Below are 24210 nucleotides of genomic sequence, written 5' to 3'. Positions count from 1 at the left end.
ACTGTTGTGGCGCTTATTATTACAGCGAAGTTTTGATCCATATCGAGATAGAACAGGTCAACAAGTATAATAGTGGACAACTATCTTAGCTTTGTTTTAAGATATGTCAATGATAGAAGGTGAGATGGTCCTTGGAAGTGATACTAGTCATTTGAATAGACTATATAAAAACGGGAAGCAGGGTTCAGGCGAATCTGAAGTGGAAAAGCAAACTATGACACACCTGAATAGTAGGCCAAAGAGAATAGCAGAAGTGGATGGAAGTGAATCAGGTGAATCTACAAATACTCAAGAAGAGATGAAAATTATCAAACGGGTGAAGAGAGAAAATTCTGATAGTTTAGTGGAGTTGAATTCTACGATGTATAACGGGCTGGTATCGCCGGGCTCGTCAATCTCAAAGCATAACAGGTCTGCTGTTAGTGTTGCAAAGCACCAGCCTTCATCGACGGGACATAGACCAGTGACATCCTGTACGCATTGTCGGCAACACAAGATCAAGTGTAATGCATCTGAAAACTTCCCTGCTTCCTGTTCCAGATGTAAACGTATGGGGCTACAATGTCAAATTGATCCCCAGTTCAGACCAAAGAAAGGGTCTCAGTTGCAGAATCTCAAGAACGAGATTGAGGAGCTTAATTCGAAACTGGAATTTTTGCTAAGAAGTGAGGGAATTTTGGCCTCCGCAATGCGAAATTCAGAGTTGGGTAGACAAATTTTGCAGGCGATAAAGACTCAAGATTCAGCGCAGCATAGCGGAATTTCAGTACAGACGTATTTGGCGAGCGAACCGGAGTTGCTGAAGTCTGACTCTTCGTTTACTTCACGAGTCACAAGCCCCATGGGGCCTGCATCTAATGGCACTGACTATACAAAAGGTTCCGGGAGTGTTCCTCCTCTACTGAATGACTCAGCTCCTCCAAACAGCAGTGCAAAGTCCCTTCCCCCTGGCTTACAGCTTGTTTTGAAGCACCACTCATCAGCAAATCATTCGCCGGCAGATACTCCGACTTCTAATGGTACACCTGCAATGACACCCGAGACGAATAAAAAGCCTGTTGTAATGACCACCAACACATTGCCTCTATTGCCCAGTCCCCAAGCAAATATTGATGAATTTGTACTGGGTGATGTTCAGATTACAATTAAACGGGCTGAAGAGCTGCACACTATTTTTGTTACTAAGTATTTGCCCTACTTTCCTATCATGACAAGCGAGTCGGTGACGGAGCTATATTCCCGCTCGCAGTTATTATTTTGGACTGTTATGCTGATAGCATGTCTGTCTGATCCGGAACCTACACTCTACAATAAGCTTGCTTCTCTTATAAAACAACTAGCCATTGAAACATGTTGGATACGCACTCCAAGATCAACCCATATTTCTCAAGCATTGCTACTACTTTGTAATTGGCCGCTTCCAAATCTGAAGGTTCTGGACGATTGTTCCTATCGATTTGTGGGTTTAGCAAAGTCTCTTTCTTTTCAATTAGGTTTACACAGGGGTGAATTCATGTCAGAGTTTACCAGGACACAGGCATTGATGCCAGATGCTGAGAAATGGAGAACCAGGACTTGGTTAGGCATATTTTTTGCTGAACAATGCTGGAGTAGTATTCTTGGACTACCGTCTACTTTTCAAACGGATTATATCATTGAGAAGGCAAGACTGGGAAAGGTCCCAGATTTACCAATGCCTTTTCGTCAGTTGATTTGTTTGGCGCATTTCCAGGCCAAACTCTCCGGCATAATGGGATCCAGTGTGAGTTCCCAAGACGGTTTATTAGAGACCGGTGAACGTGCCGGCTCACTTGCTATCATGGAATGGGAACTATCTCGTTTACATGCAAGCATGAAATTTGATACCTATCCCTTTGTGGAAATATATTACCTTTACGCAAAGCTAATGATTTGCTGTTTTGCATTTTTACCTGATACTCCGATTGACTATCAAAAGAAGTATGTTACAGAGGCATATATGGCGGCTACGAGAATAATTACGCTATTAACGAAGATCTTAGAAGAACGGCAACTCATTGAATTGCCGATTTACGTTAGACACAGTGCTAACTACGCTGCTTTGATACTCTTTAAAATTCATTTGACGCTATATTTGCCAGATAAGTACGTCGACTCTGCCCGCCAGTCTATCGTTACATTGCATCGACTGTATAGAAATCAACTATCTGCATGGGCCGCAAGTGTGGAAAACGACATTTCTAGAACTGCAAGCGTTCTGGAGAAGTTAAACTTCGTTTTAATAACACATCCCGAGTTGTTCGTCGAAGAAGACGGTATTATTTCTCGTATGAGGTCTCATCTAACCGGTACATTATTCTACGATCTTGTGTACTGTGTTCATGAGGCCAGAAGACGTGAAAATGATGAAAAATATAATGCAGAAGTTCAAAGAAAGAGGAATGAACTACTAAGCAGTTGTAGCGAAGAGAAGAAAGTTCTACTATCGAGGAAGTTGTTCCCACTACCATTCTATAATCAAATTTCTAAGGAAGATTTCGAGACCATTACGCAAACCACACCAAATGGTACAACAGTTACGAAGTTGGTACCTACCAAGAACGCAATGAAGCAGGCAAGAATGTTACAAAGCCAAGGAGGTGAAGACGGCATGCCTATAAAATCTATTAACGGTATCCCGCTCTCAATGCTTGATGCTACTGGCAGTGTCGTTCCAGAAGCCAGCACTGGCACTTGCAAGAAAATACTGCAAGAAGCAACGCAACGACAACAGCAATCATTCATGCTAATTCCTACTGCAGCAAAACCAGCTACAGATCCGCTATCTCCTTCCTCACAAACTGATAGTCGTGTTTTTGAAATGCAGCCTGCGGATTCCAACTCCATTGTTGCAACATCTATGCAGCGTTCGGTATCCGCTTCTCTAGTAGAGTCGTCGCCATTTGGCAGAAATGGGATTCCAAAAATCACTTCAGAATCAATTGCTACAGGAATTCCGAATTCTTTATTCAACAATGGCGATACTGGCTTGTCCACAATTGATCCCCGAGATCAGAAGTCTTCGCGCTTAAACAGCACCTCTGCAGTCGCTGCGTTTAGCGAATCTGCTATGAACAAAACGCTAGCGACGACACCGTCATACACAAATTTGAGCATGTTCCTGGACACTAACGGGAACAGATTAAGCGCAACCTCTGCTAGCGCGGCATGTGATGAGAATAACGCCTTACTAACTGTTGGTAATGAACAACAACAGCTCCAAAACAGTTCAGCGAATTTTAACCAACTATCGGAGCTTGATACCTTTTTTCTACAGCAAAGTACAGGGTGGATTGAAGGCAATTCTAGTACTGATGATTTCTTAGGTTGGTATGATATTAATATGATTCCTGAATTCTGACTAATTTAAAATATTCCAGTTATGTCTATAGTGTTATTATGTGTAGTATTTTAGTATTTACGCTAGTTGTTAGTATTATTTATTATTATTTATTCTGTTGTTATATAGTTATCGTAAAGCATACAGGGTCCTACCCATATTATAACCTATGAGTTCAGCATTGAACGTCATTCAAGCACCTACGTATATCAAGCTGTGATTACTACCCATCTAAGATTATAATTTTCAAACAAGGAAATTAAGAAGCATGATAACCCTCCAAGACCTACTGCTTTCCGCACTTCTTGACCCATGCTCCATAGCTCAAGGTTATATTCAAATCCTCGGCGGCAAGTTCACTTCAGTAGTCACGTGGATTTGCTTATATACTCATCCGTTGATCCATGACCTAGTCCAACAAGTTTCCGTACCCCGGGCTGTGAAAAAAAAACGTCTCCTCACTCCTCTTTGGAATTTTTAAGCCTATTAGTTCCTGGGTTCGATTCTAGAATTACGAATTTGTTATATTACACTCACTGTAACCAGCCCAATGCGATGGACATGCGGAACCCCTCCTAGCGAGCATAATAAAAAGCTCTTCATTGACTTCTTAGAGGCCTTAGAGGCTTTAGTATTTGCTTGAGTAATACCTAACCCTTCATTCTTAAAAAACCTAGTAATTAACTTCTTAAAAACTTAACGTTGGAATACAAACGTCCTAATTAAAGATACTACAACATTTCCGCAATAGGGACCTCAACAATTTAGCTTGAGCCTATTATAGTAATCACTTTAGACTCTTGTCGTATAGTAGTAACTTTACTTTAATTAAAAAGTTTCAAGAAACCTCTTTTTCTACTTGAACTCCCGAAATTAACAAGCTAAAGTAAAGCTTTTCTTAGACTTCCTACCGGGTAAAATAGATATTGATCGCATTAATCGATCCTATATCTTAGAAGTTATTAGCAGCTGTGGTTTTGGCCTTCAATAGTTAGAACCTTTGTTTTCCATTTAATGGTGGTAATAACATAATGATTTTAAAAAAATGGCTAGTCAAAAGTGAAAGGATAAAGAGTAAGAGTACTATTCCTGCTGTTGATGTAAGGCCTAAAAACACTTCCCAAGAGCTACTAGAAAGTGAAATAAGACGTCATAACTCTAGTATACGTCCAGGCATAGTAAATGATCTTTCGTTATTGAATAAGGGGGAAAAGGAGAACGATGAAGGTAAACAATTGGAGATAGAATCATCAAGTCCATCTATTGATGATTTGGCGCTTCATGACTATAATGAAACTACTCTACAATATCCACTTGAACTTAATCCGTTGCTAAAGCAAAATATATATCCGAGAGAAGGTTCAGGGGCCTCTGGAATGTTGGTATATGGTAACGGACTAGCTAAAGTGTTCGGATTAGAGAACTTTGGTAATACATGTTACTGTAATTCTATATTACAATGCCTATTTAATCTAGAGGAGTTCAGGGTAAATGTATTGCAATACCCGCAGCGCGGGGAACCTTCCGTAAGAAGACGAAAATTGGATACGGTAAGTACGAAATCCAGGAAATTTGGGAATGCGAATGCTTCTTTTTCCTATGTGCCTGGTAATGCAGCGAAAACTTATCAATCTAATGGTAGCTGTTTCTGTAATAATGTTTCAGAGGAGTCAAGGCCGAACAATTCGTCTCCATCGCCTACAAGCAAGAGCTTTTCCAGACGAAGTTGGAACAATATGCTTAAGACCGGTGAGGCAAGACAGGAACCAGACAAGATTGAAAATGAGAATGAGAATATGTCCGCTGATAGCTCTAAATATGGTGTTAATTCTACTGCTGGCGGAAACGAATTTGCGAAAGGTGGGGTTTTACCTTCCGGTGATCAAATTAATGGATGTACGAAACAAAACGATACTAGTGACGATCAATTGAAGTATTCTGGTACTTCTAATGACGAAGAGAGCTCCATAGATGTTAAATCGCATCAGGAGTCAAAAATAATAGTTGGACGGACCGTATGTAATATAGGCCACTGTCAGCGATCAGATACGGCCGCAAATTCGGTTCAGCTGCAAACCCGAGTCATCAACACCTCTTCATCGAGTTCTTCTTCATCTTCAGGGATGATGGCGGGCTTAGGTTTACAACCGCAGTCACAGCCCTGTAATTCTACCCTGCCGTTTGGCGTGCCTTCTATTGAGCAGAGAAAGAAGGCCGCTTTAACAACAGGACCTGTCCTAACCATTGACCATTCCTTTCATCATGAGTATTTCCCGAAAGATGAACCACCCGACCTATACAGCGCTTTGAAAGACATTTTCGAGTGCATAGTTGAGTCAAGGTCAATGGTAGGGGTGGCGTCACCTATTTTCTTCGTTGATGTTTTAAGAAAGGAAAACATTCTATTTGACAAACTAATGCATCAGGACGCTCACGAATTCCTTAATTTCCTTATGAATTCGTTAAGTGAGTCTTTACAACAGCAATTGGACAAAATGCCTGATATGGTCCCCGAGAATTTCATTAAGTCTTTATTTCAAGGTACTATGACGAATTCAGTAACATGTCTAACTTGTGACAGCGTAACTTCTAGTGACGAACCTTTCTTGGATTTTGCAATCCCAGTGACTGAGGATGAAGAGGTAAACATACAGGACATGTTGGAAGACTTTCACCAACGAGAAATGTTGAACGGCGCAAACAAGTTTTATTGTGACTCATGCAATAGTCTTCAGGAAGCCGAGAGGACAGTAGGCCTGAAGCAACTTCCAAAATTTCTTCTTCTACATTTAAAGAGATTCAAGTATAATGAACAATGTCAATCCAATATCAAGCTCTTCAACACCGTTCATTATCCATTAACATTGAAAGTGTGTTCTACATTTGATTCGTCTGTCTGCAAAAACTATGAATTGAGAAGCGTCGTAATTCATATGGGAGGCGGTCCACAACATGGACATTACGTTACTATATGCAAGCATGACTTATACGGCTGGCTTTTATTTGATGATGAAACTGTTGAGTCGGTCTCTGAAGATAGTGTTTTGAAGTACACCGGCGATCCGAAAGACACTACCGCGGCGTATGTTTTATTCTACAAGGAGATAACAACTCCCGGTAAAGGAACTAAAGTCGACTATGCTGATAATATAGAGCAAATGGTTAAATTTGATGATTGGATAAAACAACAAGGAGTTCCTTCTGTCAGTAATCAGGCCGTGTTATCGGAGGATGTTGCTGAGAAAAAGGATAGTAACATATGGTCCCCACTGAAGAAGAGAACGAAGCTGTTTAGTTTCAAGCGGACAAAGGATTAAGTCAGTTTAATTATCGCTTATCTATGTAGAGAGTATTGGATTGTTTGTTATTATTGTTACACACGGCCGGACTATTTAATAACTAAAAGCAACATTTACTTCTAAAAAGTGTAATAAAATATAAAGTAATAATAAAGTTTAAATGAGATACCTAATAATATGTTAAGTATATTAATATATAAACTAAATAATATATTGTACAGATGACCTTACAGGCCGTATCTTAGAATACTTCATGATTGAATAAGTATGACACACTTTCACCGTTATGTAGTCTTCTAATAGCATCGGCCAGTATAGCACTAATGTCAATTTGATCATAAATGTCTAAGTTCAAATCCACTGGAACTGTATTCGTACTTACGATCTTCGCAAGTTTACTGTTCTTCAAGACAGTTCTTGCAGAGCCAGAAAAGATTCCGTGAGTAACAATTGCAATAACTTCTTTGGCACCGTTTTCAATCAACGTATCCGTCGCTTTGGACAAAGTACCACAAGTATCTGCCATATCATCAACAATAATACACGACTTCCCTGTTACATCTCCGACCAAAACCATTCTAGAAACTTCATTTGCCTTTTGTCTTTCCTTATGGATTAAAGCAAAGTTCAAGTTCAACTTGTCTGAAAGCGTGGAAGTCCGCTTTGCCGAGCCTGCGTCGGGAGCAACCAGCATACAGTTCTGGTAGTCCACTTCTTTCCTAATATAGTGAAGAATGTTAGGTTCGGCATACAAATTGTCCACTGGAATATGGAAAAATCCTTGTATTTGCGAAGCATGCAGGTCCATGGTTATAACATGGTTGCACCCCGCTGTCTCCAGCATCTTCGCAATCAACTTCGCCGTGATAGGGGCACGCGACTGGTCTTTTTTGTCCTGTCTAGCATAAGGGAAGTTTGGAATCACAGCTGTAATCTTTCTCGCTGAAGCTGTACGGCACGCATGGATCATAATCAGCAATTCCATCAAAAAATCGTTGATTTCCTGTTCGCCAGTACCAGTCTGGAGGATATAGACGTCTTCATCCCTAATGTTCTCACCAATAGTCACAGAAGTCTCTTTATTCGAGTAGTGATACACTCCAATTTTCGATAGTGATACGCCAAGCTTTGCTGACACCTTTTCAGCCAATTCTGGGTGAGAATTCCCCGCTAAGAGTTTAATATTATTTGAGCCCATAACAAGAAGTATATTCCAGGGGTTAGAACCAACTTAGTGGAGCTTTAGCTAGCAGTTATTTCACAGTTTTATTGGTGGTCCTCATCGATTTTTTTTACATAGGTTTTGTCATTTTAGTAAGACATAATTATTATAAACCCCCGGAAGAACGGTAGAGAATGTAGAAAGGAGCTTATTTTGCAATTTATAAATAGTTACTAACCATCAATGGCCGTAACTGTATTTAAGTCCACGCTGCTGACCTCTTCCCATCTCTCAGTATACTGAGCAACAAAGGAGAGCACACGTGACTATTATATCGTATAAAATGAATAATATCACTGTTGTTGGAATTGAAGAACGAGCTATAAAGGTGAACTAGAGCAAGTAGGTGGTATTCACAATTCATAGGGGTTTATAGCCAACTTAGAACTGCTTGTGAGTACTTGGAGATACTTCTGTACACATATTTAAGACTTTTAGACGCGATGGCTTCCCAACAGGGTGTTAAAAGATTGACCAGGGAGTACAAGATGATAAAGGAAAACCCCCCTCCCTATATAACAGCTGTACCTCATGAGGATTATATTCTGCTATGGCACTATGTGATTACTGGTCCGCCTGATACTCCTTATGAAGGAGGGCAATACCACGGGACTTTGCTTTTCCCTTCGGAGTACCCATTTAAGCCTCCTGCGATTAAAATGATAACACCTAATGGGCGGTTTAAAGAGAATACCAGGTTATGCTTGTCTATGAGTGACTTTCATCCAGACACGTGGAATCCTTCGTGGTCAGTGGCGACGATTTTGACAGGATTATTGAGTTTTATGACAGGTGACGAGCAAACTTCGGGTTCTATAAATACTGGGGATGCGCAAAAACGGTTACTTGCTCGCAAGTCGAAGGCTTATAATGCCAAAAGTAACTCTGCGTTCCAGTTGATGTTCCCAGAATTGGTTAAAAAGAACCTGGAGGATATTGAGTTGTCTAAGCAGATTGAGGAGTCCAAGGAGAAAGACAATCGCAAGTATAATTATGATAAGCTAGAGAAGGAGAAAGCGGTTTCACTCGACCAGATTGAAGATCCAGAGGATAGAATACGTGCGGAGCTATTAAGCAAGCAAGATAAGGACCAACTGGCTTCGAATAGCGGCCGAAGTGGGATCATGTCATGGTCATTTTTTATATTAGCAATAGTATTGGTAATATGTTGTTTACGATAAGACCGCGGTTAATTAAATTATAAAGACGTCAGGACTATAGGTCTATTTCATCCGTATGGATTAGTCCTTCTCTTGTATCGGCCGAACCGCATATACAAGCGTTATGGTGGTTATAAATATTTAATTATATGTAATTGCATGGTTATTTGTATAAAGGAGTCATGTTTAAACATAACGCCGCAAGTTAACCTATAAATTTTAAAGCACTATCTAGTTATGCTTTATATCTTGTCAATATCAAGTATAATTTTGCCACGAGCATGCCCAGATGATAAGTGTCTTAAAGCCTTATGAGCTCGCTTCCAGCTATAAGCCTTATCAATGACAACTCTGACTATTTCGTTGTATAATAAATCCACGCAGACGTCAACCCATTCGTTGTCAAAGGTCGATCTTACGGTTGGTTCAAAAGAGAAATACTCGTATTTAAAGTCCCATAAAATCTTTCCGAACCATTTTCTAGTTTGGAATCCTGGTCTCTTCCACCTGCTGTTTAAGGTATCTTTTTCGTAGTTAGATTGCACGTCACCAACTGTTGTGACGTATACGCCACCTTCTGCGATAATAGCGTCTGATTGTTGAATGATATCATATCCACCGATGAAATCCAAGACTAATGTAAACTTTCCCTGTTTAAAATGGGTTCTCGATACTGTACCCGTTTCAGCATCACATTCTAGTAAGTTTCTATTTCTGACCATATCAACTAATGTTCTTGCCAAACTGTCACCGTAAGCGGTGGCCTCATAGTCAATGAAGATCAATTCGTCGGATATGTCCGGAAATTCATCGTGGAGAACTTCTACTCCTCTTACAGAACAAATAACAACTATGTCCGAAGGAATACGGTAATAGTATTTCAACAATTGCAAAGTGAAAAGACCCATACTGGTGGTTCCTCCATTAATGAGGATATTGCTTTCTGCATGAAGCTGTCCGTTCTGTTCTAATTTATGTAATAGGTTATAGCTTGCGCCCAAACAAAATAATGCTCCACTGGCCTCTCTCATCGAGATAGGTGCTGGTACCCTGGTGATTATATCAAAGCGGGGATCTATTATAATAGACGTCTCACAAATGCCCCTGAAAAGTTTAGGGTGCCAGAAGATACCCATAACCTCTTCTCCAATTTCAAATTCCGAGGCTAAACCGTCGCCAACCACTAAAATAGTTCCACTATACTCTCTGCCCACACCCACATGTCCACAGCTGTACTTCAGATAAGTATTAATTATCTTAATATCAACTGGATTTAAACCAACATGACGAACTTGTACGATCAACTTCGTGGGTGGAATAGGCAACTTAATCTTCTTCCAGTAAGTGAACTCTGGAGGGCCCTTTTTGCTCATAAGCTTCATGGATTTCACGGGAATGTATGGCAAGAAGTTGTAATCTGAAGCTTGGCGGCTTACTGCACTAGATGAGGCGGTGGAACTTAATCCACTGTACATGGCATCCCGGTCTTTTTCCCCTTCTTCCTCGTCATCGTCATCGTCATCGTCATCATCGTCATCGTCATCGAGATATTCTTGTCTGTTCCCATACATTTCTGGATAGCAATCTTCGGGATAAGCACCCGGATGCTGGTCTGCATATTGTTGCATCCCATCAAGGTACTTTTCCTCCTCTAGGCATGTCAGTTTCTCATCCCCGGCTCGCGGATAACACTCATTATCATCCTCATCTGAATCAATAGCAGATACTTTCTCTACAGAGGACCTTGGATAGAATTCATCCTCTTCTCTTATAGCAGAGTATTGGGGGTAGCTAAAGTATGTAGAAACCGACTCACCGACCATTATGGTACTTATTTGTTTTAGGCTAGGTGCACAGCGTTAAATTGCGAATGTGTCACTTAGAGAAGCTTGAAAACAAGTTTTGTGCGTAACTATCAAACATGCCGGCTTATCAATTGATAAGAACTCTGTCAGGATTCTGACACGGATCGTTCTGTCATGACATATTGTCACTAACACAACCTTGTTCTCAGCGTCGCAATACGAGAAAAACCACAATATTAGCAGACCACCTCTAAGAATTAAATATGCACGCTGTAGCTAAACAAGCCAGCCACACACCACATTTTGTTAATGATCTTATGTCCCGGCTTATTAGGCTACGGCGATAGGTTCCGGGGGTTCTAGTCCTGCTTCTTTGTAATATTCCATGAGATCCTCCCGTTCAAAAATCACTTGAATCATCAATGAACAGCTTGGACACACTGCTATTGCTTCTCCATCGAACATATCATCGATACTAATCTGAAACCGATCTCCGCATGGACAGGGATAGCTGAATAGCTGAGTGTGGGAATCAAAAGTCATGTCCTCAATCTCTACTTCATCATATATCGACATTTTGTACTAGTTAGTTACAATAAAGGTAAATGCTGAATTTGAGTTGTGAAACAACACCCTGATAGTGCTTTAGATTACCTCCTTTTCTAAGAACGGTACTAAGTAGAAGTGGGATGGCTTCATATACCGATGATGTTCTTGCTAAGAAACCGACTCTTTTCTTTTTCAATCACGTGGCATTTGACTACCACCCATACATTATAAACTACCACCCATACACATGTTAAAATGAAACAGGTTTGACTGTAACATTCTCTTCAGAAAGAATGAGGTGCTCAGCAGGCAGACAGGCCGGGCTGGCTCAGTACGCGAGAGACGTCCTTCAGCCCCAGTATTCCGGCGCGGACCTCCACCCACGCAGTCCGAGTAGGGTAGCGGGAAAACTTACTACCACTTCGTACTCAGTCAAAACTTGTATACAGTGTTAAGAGATCTTTTTGGTTCAACGCTACGATAATTCACTTCAACACTCACAAGGCCAAAACGTATGTTAAAACTCGCTATAAGCGGTTAGAGATATTATAGGATTCAACTGTTACCAGATAGTCAGCATATATCATGGTTCGCGCAAACTTTTCCTGTTCCAACAATTTAGAAGATGAGCTCAATCATATATTTAGATACACTACCTAGGAAAAATTAAAAGAGGATCCGAAACATCATAGTATCTCGAACCTCCTTATTTATAATAGCAATTACTAACATTATTACAGTAGTTCAAAATGGGTATTTCTCGTGATTCTAGACACAAGAGGGCAGCTACCGGTGCTAAGAGAGCTCAATTCAGAAAGAAGAGAAAGTTCGAATTGGGCCGTCAAGCCGCTAACACTAAGATCGGTGCCAAGAGAATCCACACCGTTAGAACCAGAGGTGGTAACAAGAAGTTCAGAGCTTTGAGAATTGAAACCGGTAACTTCTCATGGGCTTCTGAAGGTGTTTCCAGAAAGACCAGAATTGTTGGTGTCGTGTACCACCCATCTAACAACGAATTGGTCAGAACCAACACCTTGACCAAGTCTGCTATTGTCCAAATTGATGCTACTCCATTCAGACAATGGTACGAATCTCACTACGGTCAAGTTTTGGGTAAGAAGAAGAACGCTAAGGCTACTGAAACCACTGCTAGCTCCAGAAACGCTGAGAGAAAGTGGGCTGCTAGAGCTGCTGAAGCTAAGATCGAGCACTCCGTTGACGCTCAATTCTCTGCTGGTAGATTGTACGCTTGTATCTCTTCCAGACCAGGTCAATCTGGTAGATGTGACGGTTACATTTTGGAAGGTGAAGAATTAGCCTTCTACTTGAGAAGATTGACCGCCAAGAAATAAATGAAGATCCGAGGTTAGTTTATAATTTCATTCGTCATTATGTAAATTGTTTCCATTAATTTCTTGTAAGCCAAAAATTACAATATAACAAGCTACTGATTATATCTGAGATTTAGCTAAAGCTCAAGACCTGCGATGCAGTGCTTTAGTGAAGCATAATGTTAGGCTAAACCCAGAAGTATGCAGAGTACGCATACAGCAATGTCGATGAGGCTTTACATACGCAAGTAAGCTATATCAAGCGCGTGACTGAACTTACATACCACCAGTAAGCGGATTGAGCTCGCTACTACCAATAGAAAGTCACTACTATTATCTACTTTGTATAAAGAATAAGTCAGAGATAAAAAGGCAATATTCGTTTTTCTGCAACACTCAAAAGAGTTCAGTACAGGTCTGTAGAAGATTTTCTCATCAGGTAAATTCTTTACAAGTAATAAAACATGTAGAGTGAAGCACCAGCTCCTGAACACGCTAGACTACTCACCTAAGCAGCACAGAGCAAGTTCACAGACGGCGTCACCTCCTTTGTTGCATATGATCTTCGCATGTGGAGGAATAATGGAGCGAGAAAAGCCATTTAAATAGTAAAAAAAAATTTCAGAAAAAATAATATCGTAAAAAACGAACGACTTCTTTACCATTAGGGCTCTTTAACGCCCATCGCATCTTTGTTATAGGTAAAAAAGCTTGTCCTCCTTCTTCAATATTAGTTACGTCTCAGACGTATTTTAAGTGTAACAAGGTTCATCTAATGATATTCTTGTTAATGCGTATTGAAAGCTGATAGTGAATTTTCACTGCACCTAGCTAACTTAGGCAATGAACATATTTGTGAACTCTGTACCTAATGATGTGGTAATGGGTATAGACTGCAATTCATTCAGTTTAAAGAAAAATCAGCAGTTCCACGGAATTAAGCTCATTTCATCAGACGTCAAGTATCATGTAGTCCACTTCCAGCATAGTGAAAACGGTATACGCTACGGTTATTGGTTCTCCACTGACCCTAACCTATACTTGTCGTTCAGCTACAACCCAGAGCAAGAAATATATATTCCAGAGTTTAGGTCCGATGACAATGCTAGACAGGAGCTGGAATTGCGCTTCAAGAGCTGCCAACACCTGATGGTTAGTTATCCTTCAGAAGCAAACGATACCTGGCAGACCCTCACAAGCTGCATGAAATGGGCGGATATCCGCTACTGGGCCAGCGAACTAAGTGTAGATACACCGGTTGTATACGTGGATTCTACCATGACAACATCAGAGGAGAACCACATGCTACGGAAGGCCCTCGCAAACACCTCTAACTCGCAGCGCCAGATAAACGTCCCAGAACAAGAGCCTACCCTCAATTATACACCTATTCGTTTCAAATCAAACGAGGCACTTCGCGCAGACCACCGGACTACCGATTTCCTCGATAAATCGTGGTACTTATACCATGTCATTCTGGCGCAATACCACTACTCCTCCTTCCATTCTCTCCTTGGAGAAATGCAATTCTCCTTTTTAAATTCCATGATTTTCAGCAACTATGGCTCAAGTCTACAGTGGCATGCTATTATTGAACTGATATGTGGGAGTTCGAAGGTGTCACCTTCCCAGATTCAAAAGCTCGATCATATCCTATCCAGCCAGCTAAACATACTACCCCAAGAATATGCAGATACTCTGCTCAACGAAGAAGTTTGGACTCGTTGTCTAACAGTCAGTACAGCTAGGGACTGCTATCATAGTGAAAGCTTAAAATCAACAACAGCGGCCATCCAAAAGCTCATCCCCGACGTATTTCCAGTAGCGATGGAAACTGCAGCAAAATTGGTACCAGAAGACCTAGAAGAGGAGGAGCAACTAGAAAACGCCAGCACCTTCTTTGACAGTGATGACGAGTATGCTCCAGCGGTTGCCAGTACTGTGTTCTACAAAGTTAACCTGTCCGGGAAAACCGGTGATTACCGGACAGACGAAGGGGTTTAGAAAAAACAACTAGATTATTCTAGAAATTACTGTAATCGTGTTTTAGGGGTAAAGATCATGTTACAACCTTACTACCTAAAACACAATTAGGTTAACATAGAATTTTCCAGAACTGCTAACTAATACAAAGTAGGGAGGAGTCATGTCCATCTACATGTATAAATGGCTGTAAATTAATCAAATTAATCTTTACTACTGAATTTAATAACCAAAAGCACAGAAGTTAGAATAATAAAGGCTTGAATAGGAACAATTATAATGTCTAAGGCTGTCGGTATCGATTTAGGTACAACATACTCTTGTGTTGCACACTTTTCAAATGATCGTGTTGAGATTATTGCGAATGACCAAGGTAATAGAACTACCCCTTCATATGTAGCTTTCACTGACACTGAACGTTTATTAGGTGATGCTGCAAAGAATCAAGCTGCCATCAACCCTTCCAATACTGTTTTTGATGCTAAGCGTTTGATTGGTAGAAAATATGACGACCCTGAAGTGTTGAATGATGCAAAGCATTTCCCATTTACTATTGTTAATAAAGAAGGTAAGCCAAATATTCAGGTAGAGTTCAAGGGTGAGTTGAAGACCTTCACGCCTGAAGAAATATCGTCTATGGTTTTGGGTAAGATGAAGGAAACTGCTGAGCAGTTCTTGGGTACAACTGTGAAGGATGCTGTTGTGACAGTTCCAGCTTACTTCAATGACTCTCAAAGACAAGCTACTAAGGATGCTGGTACCATCGCAGGGTTGAATGTTTTGAGAATTATTAACGAACCAACCGCTGCGGCCATTGCATACGGTTTAGACAAAAAGGGCAAGTCCGAACACAATGTTTTAATTTTCGACTTGGGTGGTGGTACTTTTGATGTCTCTTTGTTGTCTATTGACGATGGTATATTTGAAGTCAAGGCCACCGCAGGTGATACTCACTTGGGTGGTGAAGATTTCGACAACAGATTGGTTAACCACTTAGCTCAGGAGTTCAAGAGGAAGAACAAGAAGGACTTGAGTTCCAACCAGAGGTCCTTGAGAAGATTAAGAACAGCTGCCGAGAGAGCTAAGAGAGCACTATCTTCCTCATCTCAAACCTCCATTGAGATCGACTCTTTGTTTGAGGGTATTGACTTCTACACTTCTCTAACCAGAGCAAGATTTGAGGAGTTGTGTTCTGACTTGTTTAGATCTACCATGGATCCTGTTGAGAAGGTTTTGAGAGACGCTAAGTTGGACAAATCTCAAATCGATGAGATTGTCTTGGTCGGTGGTTCCACAAGAATTCCAAAGATCCAGAAGTTGGTTTCCGACTTCTTTAACGGTAAGGAGCCAAACAGATCTATCAACCCAGATGAGGCTGTCGCATACGGTGCTGCTGTCCAGGCTGCAATCTTGACTGGTGATGAATCTTCAAAGACACAAGACTTGTTGTTGTTGGATGTTGCACCTTTGTCTTTAGGTATTGAAACTGCTGGTGGTATCATGACCAAGTTAATCCCAAGAAACTCTACTATCCCAACCAAGAAATCAGAGATTTTCTCAACGTATGCGGACAATCAACCTGGTGTTTTAATTCAAGTCTTCGAGGGTGAGAGAACTAGAACGAAGGACAACAACTTGCTAGGTAAGTTTGAGTTAACAGGCATTCCTCCAGCCCCAAGAGGTGTTCCTCAAATTGAGGTCACTTTTGACATTGACGCTAACGGTATCTTGAATGTTTCCGCTGTTGAGAAGGGTACTGGTAAGTCCAACAAGATTACCATCACGAACGATAAGGGTAGATTGTCTAAGGAAGAGATAGAAAAGATGGTTTCTGAAGCTGAGAAGTTCAGAGCTGAGGATGAGAAGGAGGCTGAGAGAGTGCAAACCAAGAATTCTTTGGAGGCTTATGCGTTTAATTTGAAGAACACCGTTGAAGAATCAAGCTTCAAGGAAAAGGTCGGTGAAGACGATTACAAGAAATTGCAATCTGCAGCACAAGAAACTATAAGCTGGTTAGACGCTTCTCAGGCTGCTTCTACGGAAGAGTACAAAGACAAGCAGAAGGAGTTGGAAGAAGTTGCTAACCCAATCATGACTAAATTCTACTCCGCAGGTGGTGCTCCTTCAGGCGCTGCAGCAGGCGGCTTCCCAGGAGGTGCACCTGGTAGTGCTGGTGCAGCACCAGGTGGCGGAGAATCCGGACCAACTGTTGAAGAAGTTGACTAAATAGCCCAGGTGTAAGCAGAAGGAGTATTTTATATACGAATAATCTGTTGATAAGAAGCCAACGGTTGCATTTTATGGAATAATAGCTTTTACGTAGTCAATGTTTACCCGTACTATATAATATATATATTATTGTAAGAAGAAACCTATCGAGTATGATTAAAATGCTTTTACTTAGTGTAGTGGGAGCTGTGATTAAAGGTCCAATTAGAAACCATGTGACATGAATGAACATCATTATTTACGAATAAAATTTTTTTGATGTTAAGATCAAGCGAAGACATGCGTTTCGAGTGAGTAAAATAGTCATACATCTTGCTGTGATATAGACCAGGAAGGTCAAGCGCAACTACAATAGCGTTTGCAATGTCAGAAACTAGTAGTCACTTCTCCTTTCCAAAGGAGGAAGAAAAGATTTTAGCCCTTTGGGATGAAATAGATGCGTTTCAGACATCTTTGAAGTTAACAGAAGGTAAACCAGAGTTCTCATTCTTCGATGGTCCGCCATTTGCTACTGGTACACCTCATTATGGACATATCTTAGCTTCTACCGTTAAGGATACTATTACTAGGTATGCTACCATGAAAGGTTACCATGTTGAAAGAAGATTTGGATGGGATACACATGGATTACCAATTGAACATATCATTGACAAGAAATTAAACATTACTTGCAAAGAAGATGTTTATAAATTCGGTATTGATAACTACAACAATGAATGTCGTAAGATTATCATGACTTACGCTGACGAATGGAGGAAGACTATAGGTCGTCTGGGTCGTTGGATTGATTTTGACAATGACTACAAGACAATGTATCCAACTTTCATGGAATCCGTTTGGTGGGCTTTTAAGGAATTGTATAAAAAGAACCAAGTATATCGTGGTTACCGTGTCATGCCATACTCAACTGGATGTACTACACCTTTGAGTAACTTCGAAGCTCAGCAAAACTATAAGCTGGTGAATGATCCTGCAGTTACCATTGGTTTTAATGTTATTGGGGAAGAAAAAACTCAATTGGTTGCATGGACCACCACTCCATGGACTTTGCCCTCCAACTGTGCATTGTGTGTTAACGCGGATTTGGAATATGTTAAAATATATGATGAGAAGAAAGACAAATACTTCATCTTGATGGAATCTTTGATCAAAACATTGTACAAGAAGCCAGCGTCAGAAAAATATAAGGTCGTTGAACGATTCCCGGGTAAGGATTTGGTTGGCCTAAAGTATGAACCGCTATTCCCATACTTTATAAAGGAAATCGGCGAAACTGCTTTCAGAGTTATCTCTGATCCTTACGTCAGTAGTGAATCTGGTACTGGTATTGTCCATAATGCTGCTGCTTTTGGTGAGGACGATTACAGAGTCTGCATTGCTTTCGGTATTGTTTCGGAAGATGGTTACATTCCAAATCCTGTTGATGACACAGGTAAATTTACAGATGTTGTTACTGATTTTGCAGGCCAGTACGTTAAGGATGCTGATAAGGAAATCATTAAAGCGTTAACTGCTTCTGGCAACCTATTGCTAGCATCACAAGTTCGCCACTCCTACCCATTCTGTTGGAGATCTAACACACCATTAATTTACAAAACTGTTCCTGCTTGGTTCGTCCGCGTCAAGCCTATAATTCCGGAGTTTTTGGATTCGGTTGCAAAGTCTAACTGGGTTCCTTCTGTTATCAAAGAAAAGCGTTTTTCATCTTGGATTGAAAATGCTAGAGACTGGAATGTGTCTCGAAACAGATACTGGGGTACTCCTATTCCGCTGTGGGTATCTGAGGACTATGAAGAAATTGTTAGTATTGGTTCAATTGCTGAACTCGAAGAGCTATCTGGTGTTACCGGAATTACTGACCTACATCGTGATACTATTGACAAAATCACTATCCCATCAAAACAAGGCAAGGGCACTCTGAGAAGAGTAGAGGAGGTGTTTGACTGTTGGTTTGAATCTGGTTCCATGCCATACGCCTCTCAACATTATCCATTTGAAAACAAGGAACGTTTCCCTGAAAGAGTTCCTGCTAACTTTATTTCTGAGGGATTGGATCAAACGAGAGGTTGGTTTTACACTCTGGGTGTCTTAGGGTGTCACTTATTTGGCTCTGTACCTTACCAGAATGTTATTGTTTCCGGTATTGTCTTAGCTGCTGATGGTAAGAAGATGTCCAAATCTTTAAAGAACTACCCTGACCCCAACATTGTTATCAATCAGTACGGTGCTGATGCCCTAAGACTTTACTTGATCAACTCTCCTGTTTTGAGAGCTGAATCATTGAAGTTCAAAGAGGAAGGTGTCAAGGAAGTTGTCTCCAAGGTCTTGTTACCATGGTGGAATTCCTTTAAGTTCTTGGAGGGTCAAATTACACTTCTAAAAAAGACTTCTGAAATCGACTTTAAGTTCGATCCATCTGTCAGAAGTGATAATGTCATGGACAAGTGGATTCTCGCTTCCTTGCAATCACTAGTCAAGTATATTCACACAGAAATGGAAGCTTACAAGTTGTACTCTGTTATTCCAAGATTGTTGGATTTCATTGACGAGCTAACTAACTGGTACATCAGATTTAACCGTCGTCGTCTAAAGGGTGAAGATGGGTTAGAAGACTGCTTAAAGGCCTTGAACACATTATGTGAAGCATTATTCACTTTCAACCGTGCAATGGCTCCTTTTACTCCATACTTGTCTGAAAGTATCTACCTGAGATTGAAGGAATTCATCCCAGAAGAAGTGTTATCTCAATACGGTGATGACTCAAGGTCTTTACACTTCTTAAGTTATCCTACAGCGAGAAAGGAGCTATTCGATGAGAAGATTGAACTTGCAGTCTCTAGAATGCAAGCAGTTATTGATCTCGGCAGAAATATTCGTGAGAAGAAAATGATCTCATTGAAAACTCCACTTAAGAGCTTAGTTATCCTACACGCAAACCAGGATTACTTGGATGACATTGAAGCATTGAAGAAGTACATTTTTGAGGAATTGAATGTTCGTGATTTGATCATTACCTCCGATGAAGCTGCTTACAACGTCAAGTACAGCGCAGTAGCAGACTGGCCTGTCCTTGGGAAAAAACTAAAGAAAGACGTGAACAAAGTGAAGAACGCACTGCCCAAGCTTTCTTCAGAAGAAGTTCAACAATATTTGAACACCGGTAAGATAGAAGTGGCTGGTATTGAGCTAGTTAAAGGTGATCTATCTATCATCAGAGGTTTACCAGAAGAGCAAGTTCAAGAAGGCCAAGAGGTCAGAACCAACCAGGATGTTTTGGTTATCCTTGATACCAAGATATATCCAGAACTAAAAACCGAAGGGTTGGCTAGGGAAATTGTGAATAGAATCCAAAAACTAAGAAAGAAGTGTGGTCTAGAAGCTACTGACGATGTTGCTATCCAATACGAACTGGTTAAAGATACTATTGGTTTCGAGTCTATAGTCCAAGAGCACTACCAAATGTTGTCCAAATCTTGCAGAAGTGAACTTGTGCTATTTGATGGTTCCAGAACCGATGAGTTAGCCAACGAAGAGCAGTCGATTAATGACACCATTTTCAAGCTACGGGTCTTTAGATTGTAGTTTCCACATAAATCTTTAGTGATAGTATATAATACCACGTAAGTGATATAATGTGATATTTTCAGATAATAATTATATATGATTCCAGCCATCTATATAGGTTTTTCTTTTACACGCCATATTTCAAAAAAGCGCGCTTCATGATTTATACTTCGTTGATAGGTTTTCAGTATAGAAACTGCAATCCAACGGAACCGGCATTGGAAACTAATGAATCGAAATCTATGTAGCAGTCCTCCAAGACTACATTATGAGGAAAATGATGAAGACCTCACGCCAGACCTTTCTTCGGAAGACGAAAATCATCAGTTACATTCTGAAGGATCAGTGGTAAACAACATCATTAACAGACGCCGCAAAATGAGACAAGATATCCATAACCCATCTTCGTCACCTATATCAAAGTCTAAGATTCAGTATGACATCTCAAAACAAAGTAGGCGCGCAATCCGAGACAGCAGGCTGCTCAATAACCGCGGCGATATGTCACAATATGTCATGGACAAAGAATGGGAAAAGTCACTGAACCAGCTGAATGAAGAGGCTGAAAAGCATGCAATTAAGGAGGACTACATAAACGATATACTTGATGACCTCAGCGTCCACAGCAACCAGTCTGTGCCATCGAACGCGCCTTCCGACGAACCGCATCGCGACAAAAGCGACTCGAGCAGTGACTATAACGAACTGCTGCACTTTCTGGAGCAGCAGGAGGAATACGAGCGCTGGCTGGAGGATGAACAGCGCCAAATTGAGGCAATGATGGAAACCTTCAACATCGGCTAGGCCACACGTGACCGTCCTACTACTGGATTATCACGTGAAGCTCTTGAGCAGACTCAAGGATGAGTAGTAGATCACTGGATGTGACTGCCGATTTACTATCAGATGCTGTTCAATATGGGCCTTTACATTCCTTTTCCAATTAAAACTACTAACAATCCTCGGACCTGAAACCACCTTCACGTCCAGCTTACAAATAACTAATTGGGCGACTGAATGTCCTGCACCCTCTTATCGTATAGATTGGGGTCATTACGCCATCGGCTTCTAACTAGACAATTAAATGCCTTAACTGTTTTGTACCTTACTGGAGATTGACATGTAAATTCCGATACGTCATATTCTAAGAATATTTCACGACTACTTAAGGAGCTGTATTGCTTAAGATAGCAATAATTACAAGTGCACGTTTACGTGACGGTAGATTGTGACACATACTTGCTTACTGAAGTTTCGCGTTTATGGTCCCTTTATGTACTGCTGGTTAATTTACATGTGAACTGAAAAAATTCCGTGCTGGGCTGTAAAAATGTTTATACTTTAAAATTCCTAAAATAAAGATAGAAGTTTGAGCCCCTTTTATGGTTACGATAGTCTAAAATGAATGGCATTTAGTTATCTAATCGCCTTAATAGTTTTCTTCGTAGTTTTAAAGTTAGGTAGGCAAGAATGGGTTGCATTTTTAGCTTAGGGCTCGGCATTTAGCCAGTGACCAAACCTTTCAAGCGCTTAACATATATAGGTCAAGGCAATTGAAACCAGGAGACTCTTATGTTATAAGTTATTGGCTCCACCATTTTTCTAACAATATTAAGGTAATGGGTAATAAGGACGCGCAGCCGGAAGCGCATATGTTTTTAAGTGAAAGCACAATGACTGAACAATTTTATACTACAAAGAAAATGCAAAGTGAATACTGGAATCTCAACACCGGAGCAGTTCCATCAGCCTTAGCTGTGGAGCCTGAGAACGGCGTTATTATGGTGTCTTATAAGGATGGAACAGATGAGAATTTAAGACTTTTCCGTTATAACAGTGACAAAGGTAAAATGCAAGAGCTTCAATCGGTATCTATACCTGGTGAAAAGATTGTGCTATGTGAGCTCTTGGGACCAAAATATATTCAGGCAATGAAAAAACGTGAAGATAAAATTTGTTCTTATCATGATCAACTTATACTTACTGCCCATGCAGACGGCGTGGTAAATTTAATATCGACGTCACTAGAACTTGGAGATGCTAAAGTTATTAGGCGTTTCAATCATAAAAGATACTTGAGGAACGAGCTTGTAGTAGGCGACGATAAATGCGCCTTTAATAGTAGCGACTGTGAAAATGAACAGGTTAAGTCTACAACTCATATTCGTGAGTTAAAACCTTGGTTTGGGGAGTCTACGTGTAATATGGGATTTGCATCTGTCATAGGTGACCATTTATTTGTATGCGAATTTGCGAACAATAGGTATCCAATTTTTCAGCGTCACTGTCCAGGAATTACCGCAATTGATTTGAATCCAGAAAATGTGTCCTTGCTTGCTATGGCAGGAGCAAAGTACGGTAAGAACGGTATCGCAATATGCGATTTTAGTAAGGGTTCGACTTCTGGAAGCTTATTTGTTGCGGCTAACGAGCGCGTTTCCTGTGCTAGTGAATTGACATCTCGCGGCTGCCTATGGTTGGACACAGGTACTCTCGTAACTGTTTCCGGTAATAATATATAGCTCTGGGATGGCAGTTTTCCTTACGGTGTTAAATTACGAATTGTGGGCCATGAAAAGCGCATAATGGGGTTAACATATAATAGGGAAACTGATACATTATACAGCAGCGACATGAGCGGTTACGTAATCGCATGGGACATGTCTCAGCTTCACAAATCTGGCATTGCAAATGATATAAAACTTATGACGTTATGCACTGGCACCAAATCTGTTTTTCTTGGCAGTGACTTATCAACAACGATTCAGTGCGGCAATGTCGTCATATCTCCAAGTGCCCCTGATCGACGCGGATCCGAGGAGAACGTTACTAGAAAGGATATCTATTTGAAATGCTTTAAGAATGGAGCTCTTGTGACTTTAAACGGTCATGAATTGGGGATACATCACCAAAAAGAAACCAAATGTCAGGTGAGAGTGTAAGACCATCTTTCGAAAAGTGGAGCCACGGAAGGATCTACAATGTTTTCATTCTCCAATGTCGTCGGGCTTAAAGAATTATGTACCCGAGGCTTTGCTTGAGAAGAAACTCAATTGACTTCTATCGAAGTGTCAAGAGATTAGGTGATATTTTGCCGTTGACAGCTGGACTTCGGCGAATCCTATGGGTGGAGGAATGGATTAAAAATAAAAAGGTTAGGCTTGAGTTCTTTAATTAAAAGCATTGACCAGCGTAATATCAAAACAAACATGGTGAACCAGATTAATGAGAAAACTAATGACGATGGAATAACAATGCTTTAAGAGCATATGAATAATATACAAATATATAATCAATTTTTCAGGCAAAAGTAGGATAGTGACGCGATCGACCAATGGTTTGCTAAACTATCCGCGCCGAGTATTGCTGTAGTAAAAAATATAGTAAATTTTACAGATATGTTAGTCTTTATGAGTGACAACTAATGCAACTACTAACACTAGACAAGGCGGTCGACGACAAAATTTGACAATGATTACTGATCATTGCTTGAAAATATGCAATAATAAGTTAGAGTCATATAGTTTGGATAGAATTGATAGACCACATCCTCCGGGCTCGCTATTTCATTATAACTCGTCAGCTCCGTTCGTATTTTCTCATGTTGAGGTTAGTATGGTTTGAGTGCTGAAAAATTGTATGCACAGTAAATCATTATTATCCAGTGTAGAGTTCAAACATTTGTAATTCGCGTAATGACTTTGAAAATG

At 40.5% G+C, this 24210-nt stretch overlaps 13 protein-coding genes and 1 non-coding gene across 14 annotated transcripts; 10 read left to right on the top strand and 4 right to left on the bottom strand.

Annotated features, from left to right (window-relative positions):
- Nucleotides 1-103: 103 nt before the first annotated feature.
- On the top strand, nt 104-3379 carry SEF1 (Sef1p; the record flags this gene model as incomplete). Its single annotated transcript, XM_018134097.1, has 1 exon — nt 104-3379. One exon carries the CDS (start codon nt 104-106, stop codon nt 3377-3379), a length of 3276 nt encoding a protein of 1091 aa, XP_017989631.1.
- Nucleotides 3380-4389: 1010 nt separating this feature from the next.
- AW171_hschr84685 (ubiquitin-specific protease UBP13) lies at nt 4390-6675 on the top strand (the record flags this gene model as incomplete). The annotated part of the gene is made up of 1 exon (XM_018134098.1): nt 4390-6675. The coding sequence occupies one exon, from the start codon at nt 4390-4392 to the stop codon at nt 6673-6675; it is 2286 nt and encodes a 761-aa protein (XP_017989630.1).
- A 223-nt stretch (nt 6676-6898) lies between these two features.
- On the bottom strand, nt 6899-7855 carry AW171_hschr84684 (ribose-phosphate diphosphokinase; the record flags this gene model as incomplete). Its single annotated transcript, XM_018134099.1, has 1 exon — nt 6899-7855. One exon carries the CDS (start codon nt 7853-7855, stop codon nt 6899-6901), a length of 957 nt encoding a protein of 318 aa, XP_017989629.1.
- Nucleotides 7856-8322: 467 nt separating this feature from the next.
- UBC6 (E2 ubiquitin-conjugating protein UBC6) lies at nt 8323-9060 on the top strand (the record flags this gene model as incomplete). Its single annotated transcript, XM_018134100.1, has 1 exon — nt 8323-9060. One exon carries the CDS (start codon nt 8323-8325, stop codon nt 9058-9060), a length of 738 nt encoding a protein of 245 aa, XP_017989628.1.
- A 221-nt stretch (nt 9061-9281) lies between these two features.
- AST1 (Ast1p) lies at nt 9282-10862 on the bottom strand (the record flags this gene model as incomplete). Its single annotated transcript, XM_018134101.1, has 1 exon — nt 9282-10862. The coding sequence occupies one exon, from the start codon at nt 10860-10862 to the stop codon at nt 9282-9284; it is 1581 nt and encodes a 526-aa protein (XP_017989627.1).
- Nucleotides 10863-11174: 312 nt separating this feature from the next.
- Nucleotides 11175-11420, bottom strand: KTI11 (Kti11p; the record flags this gene model as incomplete). Its single annotated transcript, XM_018134102.1, has 1 exon — nt 11175-11420. One exon carries the CDS (start codon nt 11418-11420, stop codon nt 11175-11177), a length of 246 nt encoding a protein of 81 aa, XP_017989626.1.
- A 722-nt stretch (nt 11421-12142) lies between these two features.
- Nucleotides 12143-12745, top strand: RPS8A (40S ribosomal protein eS8; the record flags this gene model as incomplete). The annotated part of the gene is made up of 1 exon (XM_018134103.1): nt 12143-12745. One exon carries the CDS (start codon nt 12143-12145, stop codon nt 12743-12745), a length of 603 nt encoding a protein of 200 aa, XP_017989625.1.
- Nucleotides 12746-13092: 347 nt separating this feature from the next.
- AW171_hschr84679 lies at nt 13093-13168 on the bottom strand. Its single transcript, XR_001930133.1, has one exon. It is a non-coding gene; the product is annotated as an HHLSNR56 (small nuclear RNA).
- A 399-nt stretch (nt 13169-13567) lies between these two features.
- On the top strand, nt 13568-14728 carry AAR2 (U5 snRNP complex subunit AAR2; the record flags this gene model as incomplete). Its single annotated transcript, XM_018134104.1, has 1 exon — nt 13568-14728. The coding sequence occupies one exon, from the start codon at nt 13568-13570 to the stop codon at nt 14726-14728; it is 1161 nt and encodes a 386-aa protein (XP_017989624.1).
- Nucleotides 14729-14986: 258 nt separating this feature from the next.
- On the top strand, nt 14987-16933 carry SSA3 (Hsp70 family ATPase SSA3; the record flags this gene model as incomplete). The annotated part of the gene is made up of 1 exon (XM_018134105.1): nt 14987-16933. One exon carries the CDS (start codon nt 14987-14989, stop codon nt 16931-16933), a length of 1947 nt encoding a protein of 648 aa, XP_017989623.1.
- Nucleotides 16934-17299: 366 nt separating this feature from the next.
- On the top strand, nt 17300-20518 carry ILS1 (isoleucine--tRNA ligase ILS1; the record flags this gene model as incomplete). The annotated part of the gene is made up of 1 exon (XM_018134106.1): nt 17300-20518. The coding sequence occupies one exon, from the start codon at nt 17300-17302 to the stop codon at nt 20516-20518; it is 3219 nt and encodes a 1072-aa protein (XP_017989622.1).
- A 210-nt stretch (nt 20519-20728) lies between these two features.
- On the top strand, nt 20729-21304 carry RTT105 (Rtt105p; the record flags this gene model as incomplete). Its single annotated transcript, XM_018134107.1, has 1 exon — nt 20729-21304. The coding sequence occupies one exon, from the start codon at nt 20729-20731 to the stop codon at nt 21302-21304; it is 576 nt and encodes a 191-aa protein (XP_017989621.1).
- An 815-nt stretch (nt 21305-22119) lies between these two features.
- Nucleotides 22120-23022, top strand: AW171_hschr84674 (HHL146Cp; the record flags this gene model as incomplete). Its single annotated transcript, XM_018134108.1, has 1 exon — nt 22120-23022. The coding sequence occupies one exon, from the start codon at nt 22120-22122 to the stop codon at nt 23020-23022; it is 903 nt and encodes a 300-aa protein (XP_017989620.1).
- Nucleotides 23023-23085: 63 nt separating this feature from the next.
- Nucleotides 23086-23442, top strand: AW171_hschr84673 (HHL147Cp; the record flags this gene model as incomplete). Its single annotated transcript, XM_018134109.1, has 1 exon — nt 23086-23442. The coding sequence occupies one exon, from the start codon at nt 23086-23088 to the stop codon at nt 23440-23442; it is 357 nt and encodes a 118-aa protein (XP_017989619.1).
- Between the last annotated feature and the right edge of the window lie 768 nt (nt 23443-24210).

Source organism: Eremothecium sinecaudum, chromosome VIII, assembly GCF_001548555.1.
Source record: "Eremothecium sinecaudum strain ATCC 58844 chromosome VIII, complete sequence".
NCBI lineage: Eukaryota > Fungi > Ascomycota > Saccharomycetes > Saccharomycetales > Saccharomycetaceae > Eremothecium > Eremothecium sinecaudum.
This window is presented reverse-complemented; position numbering and strand designations above follow the sequence as displayed.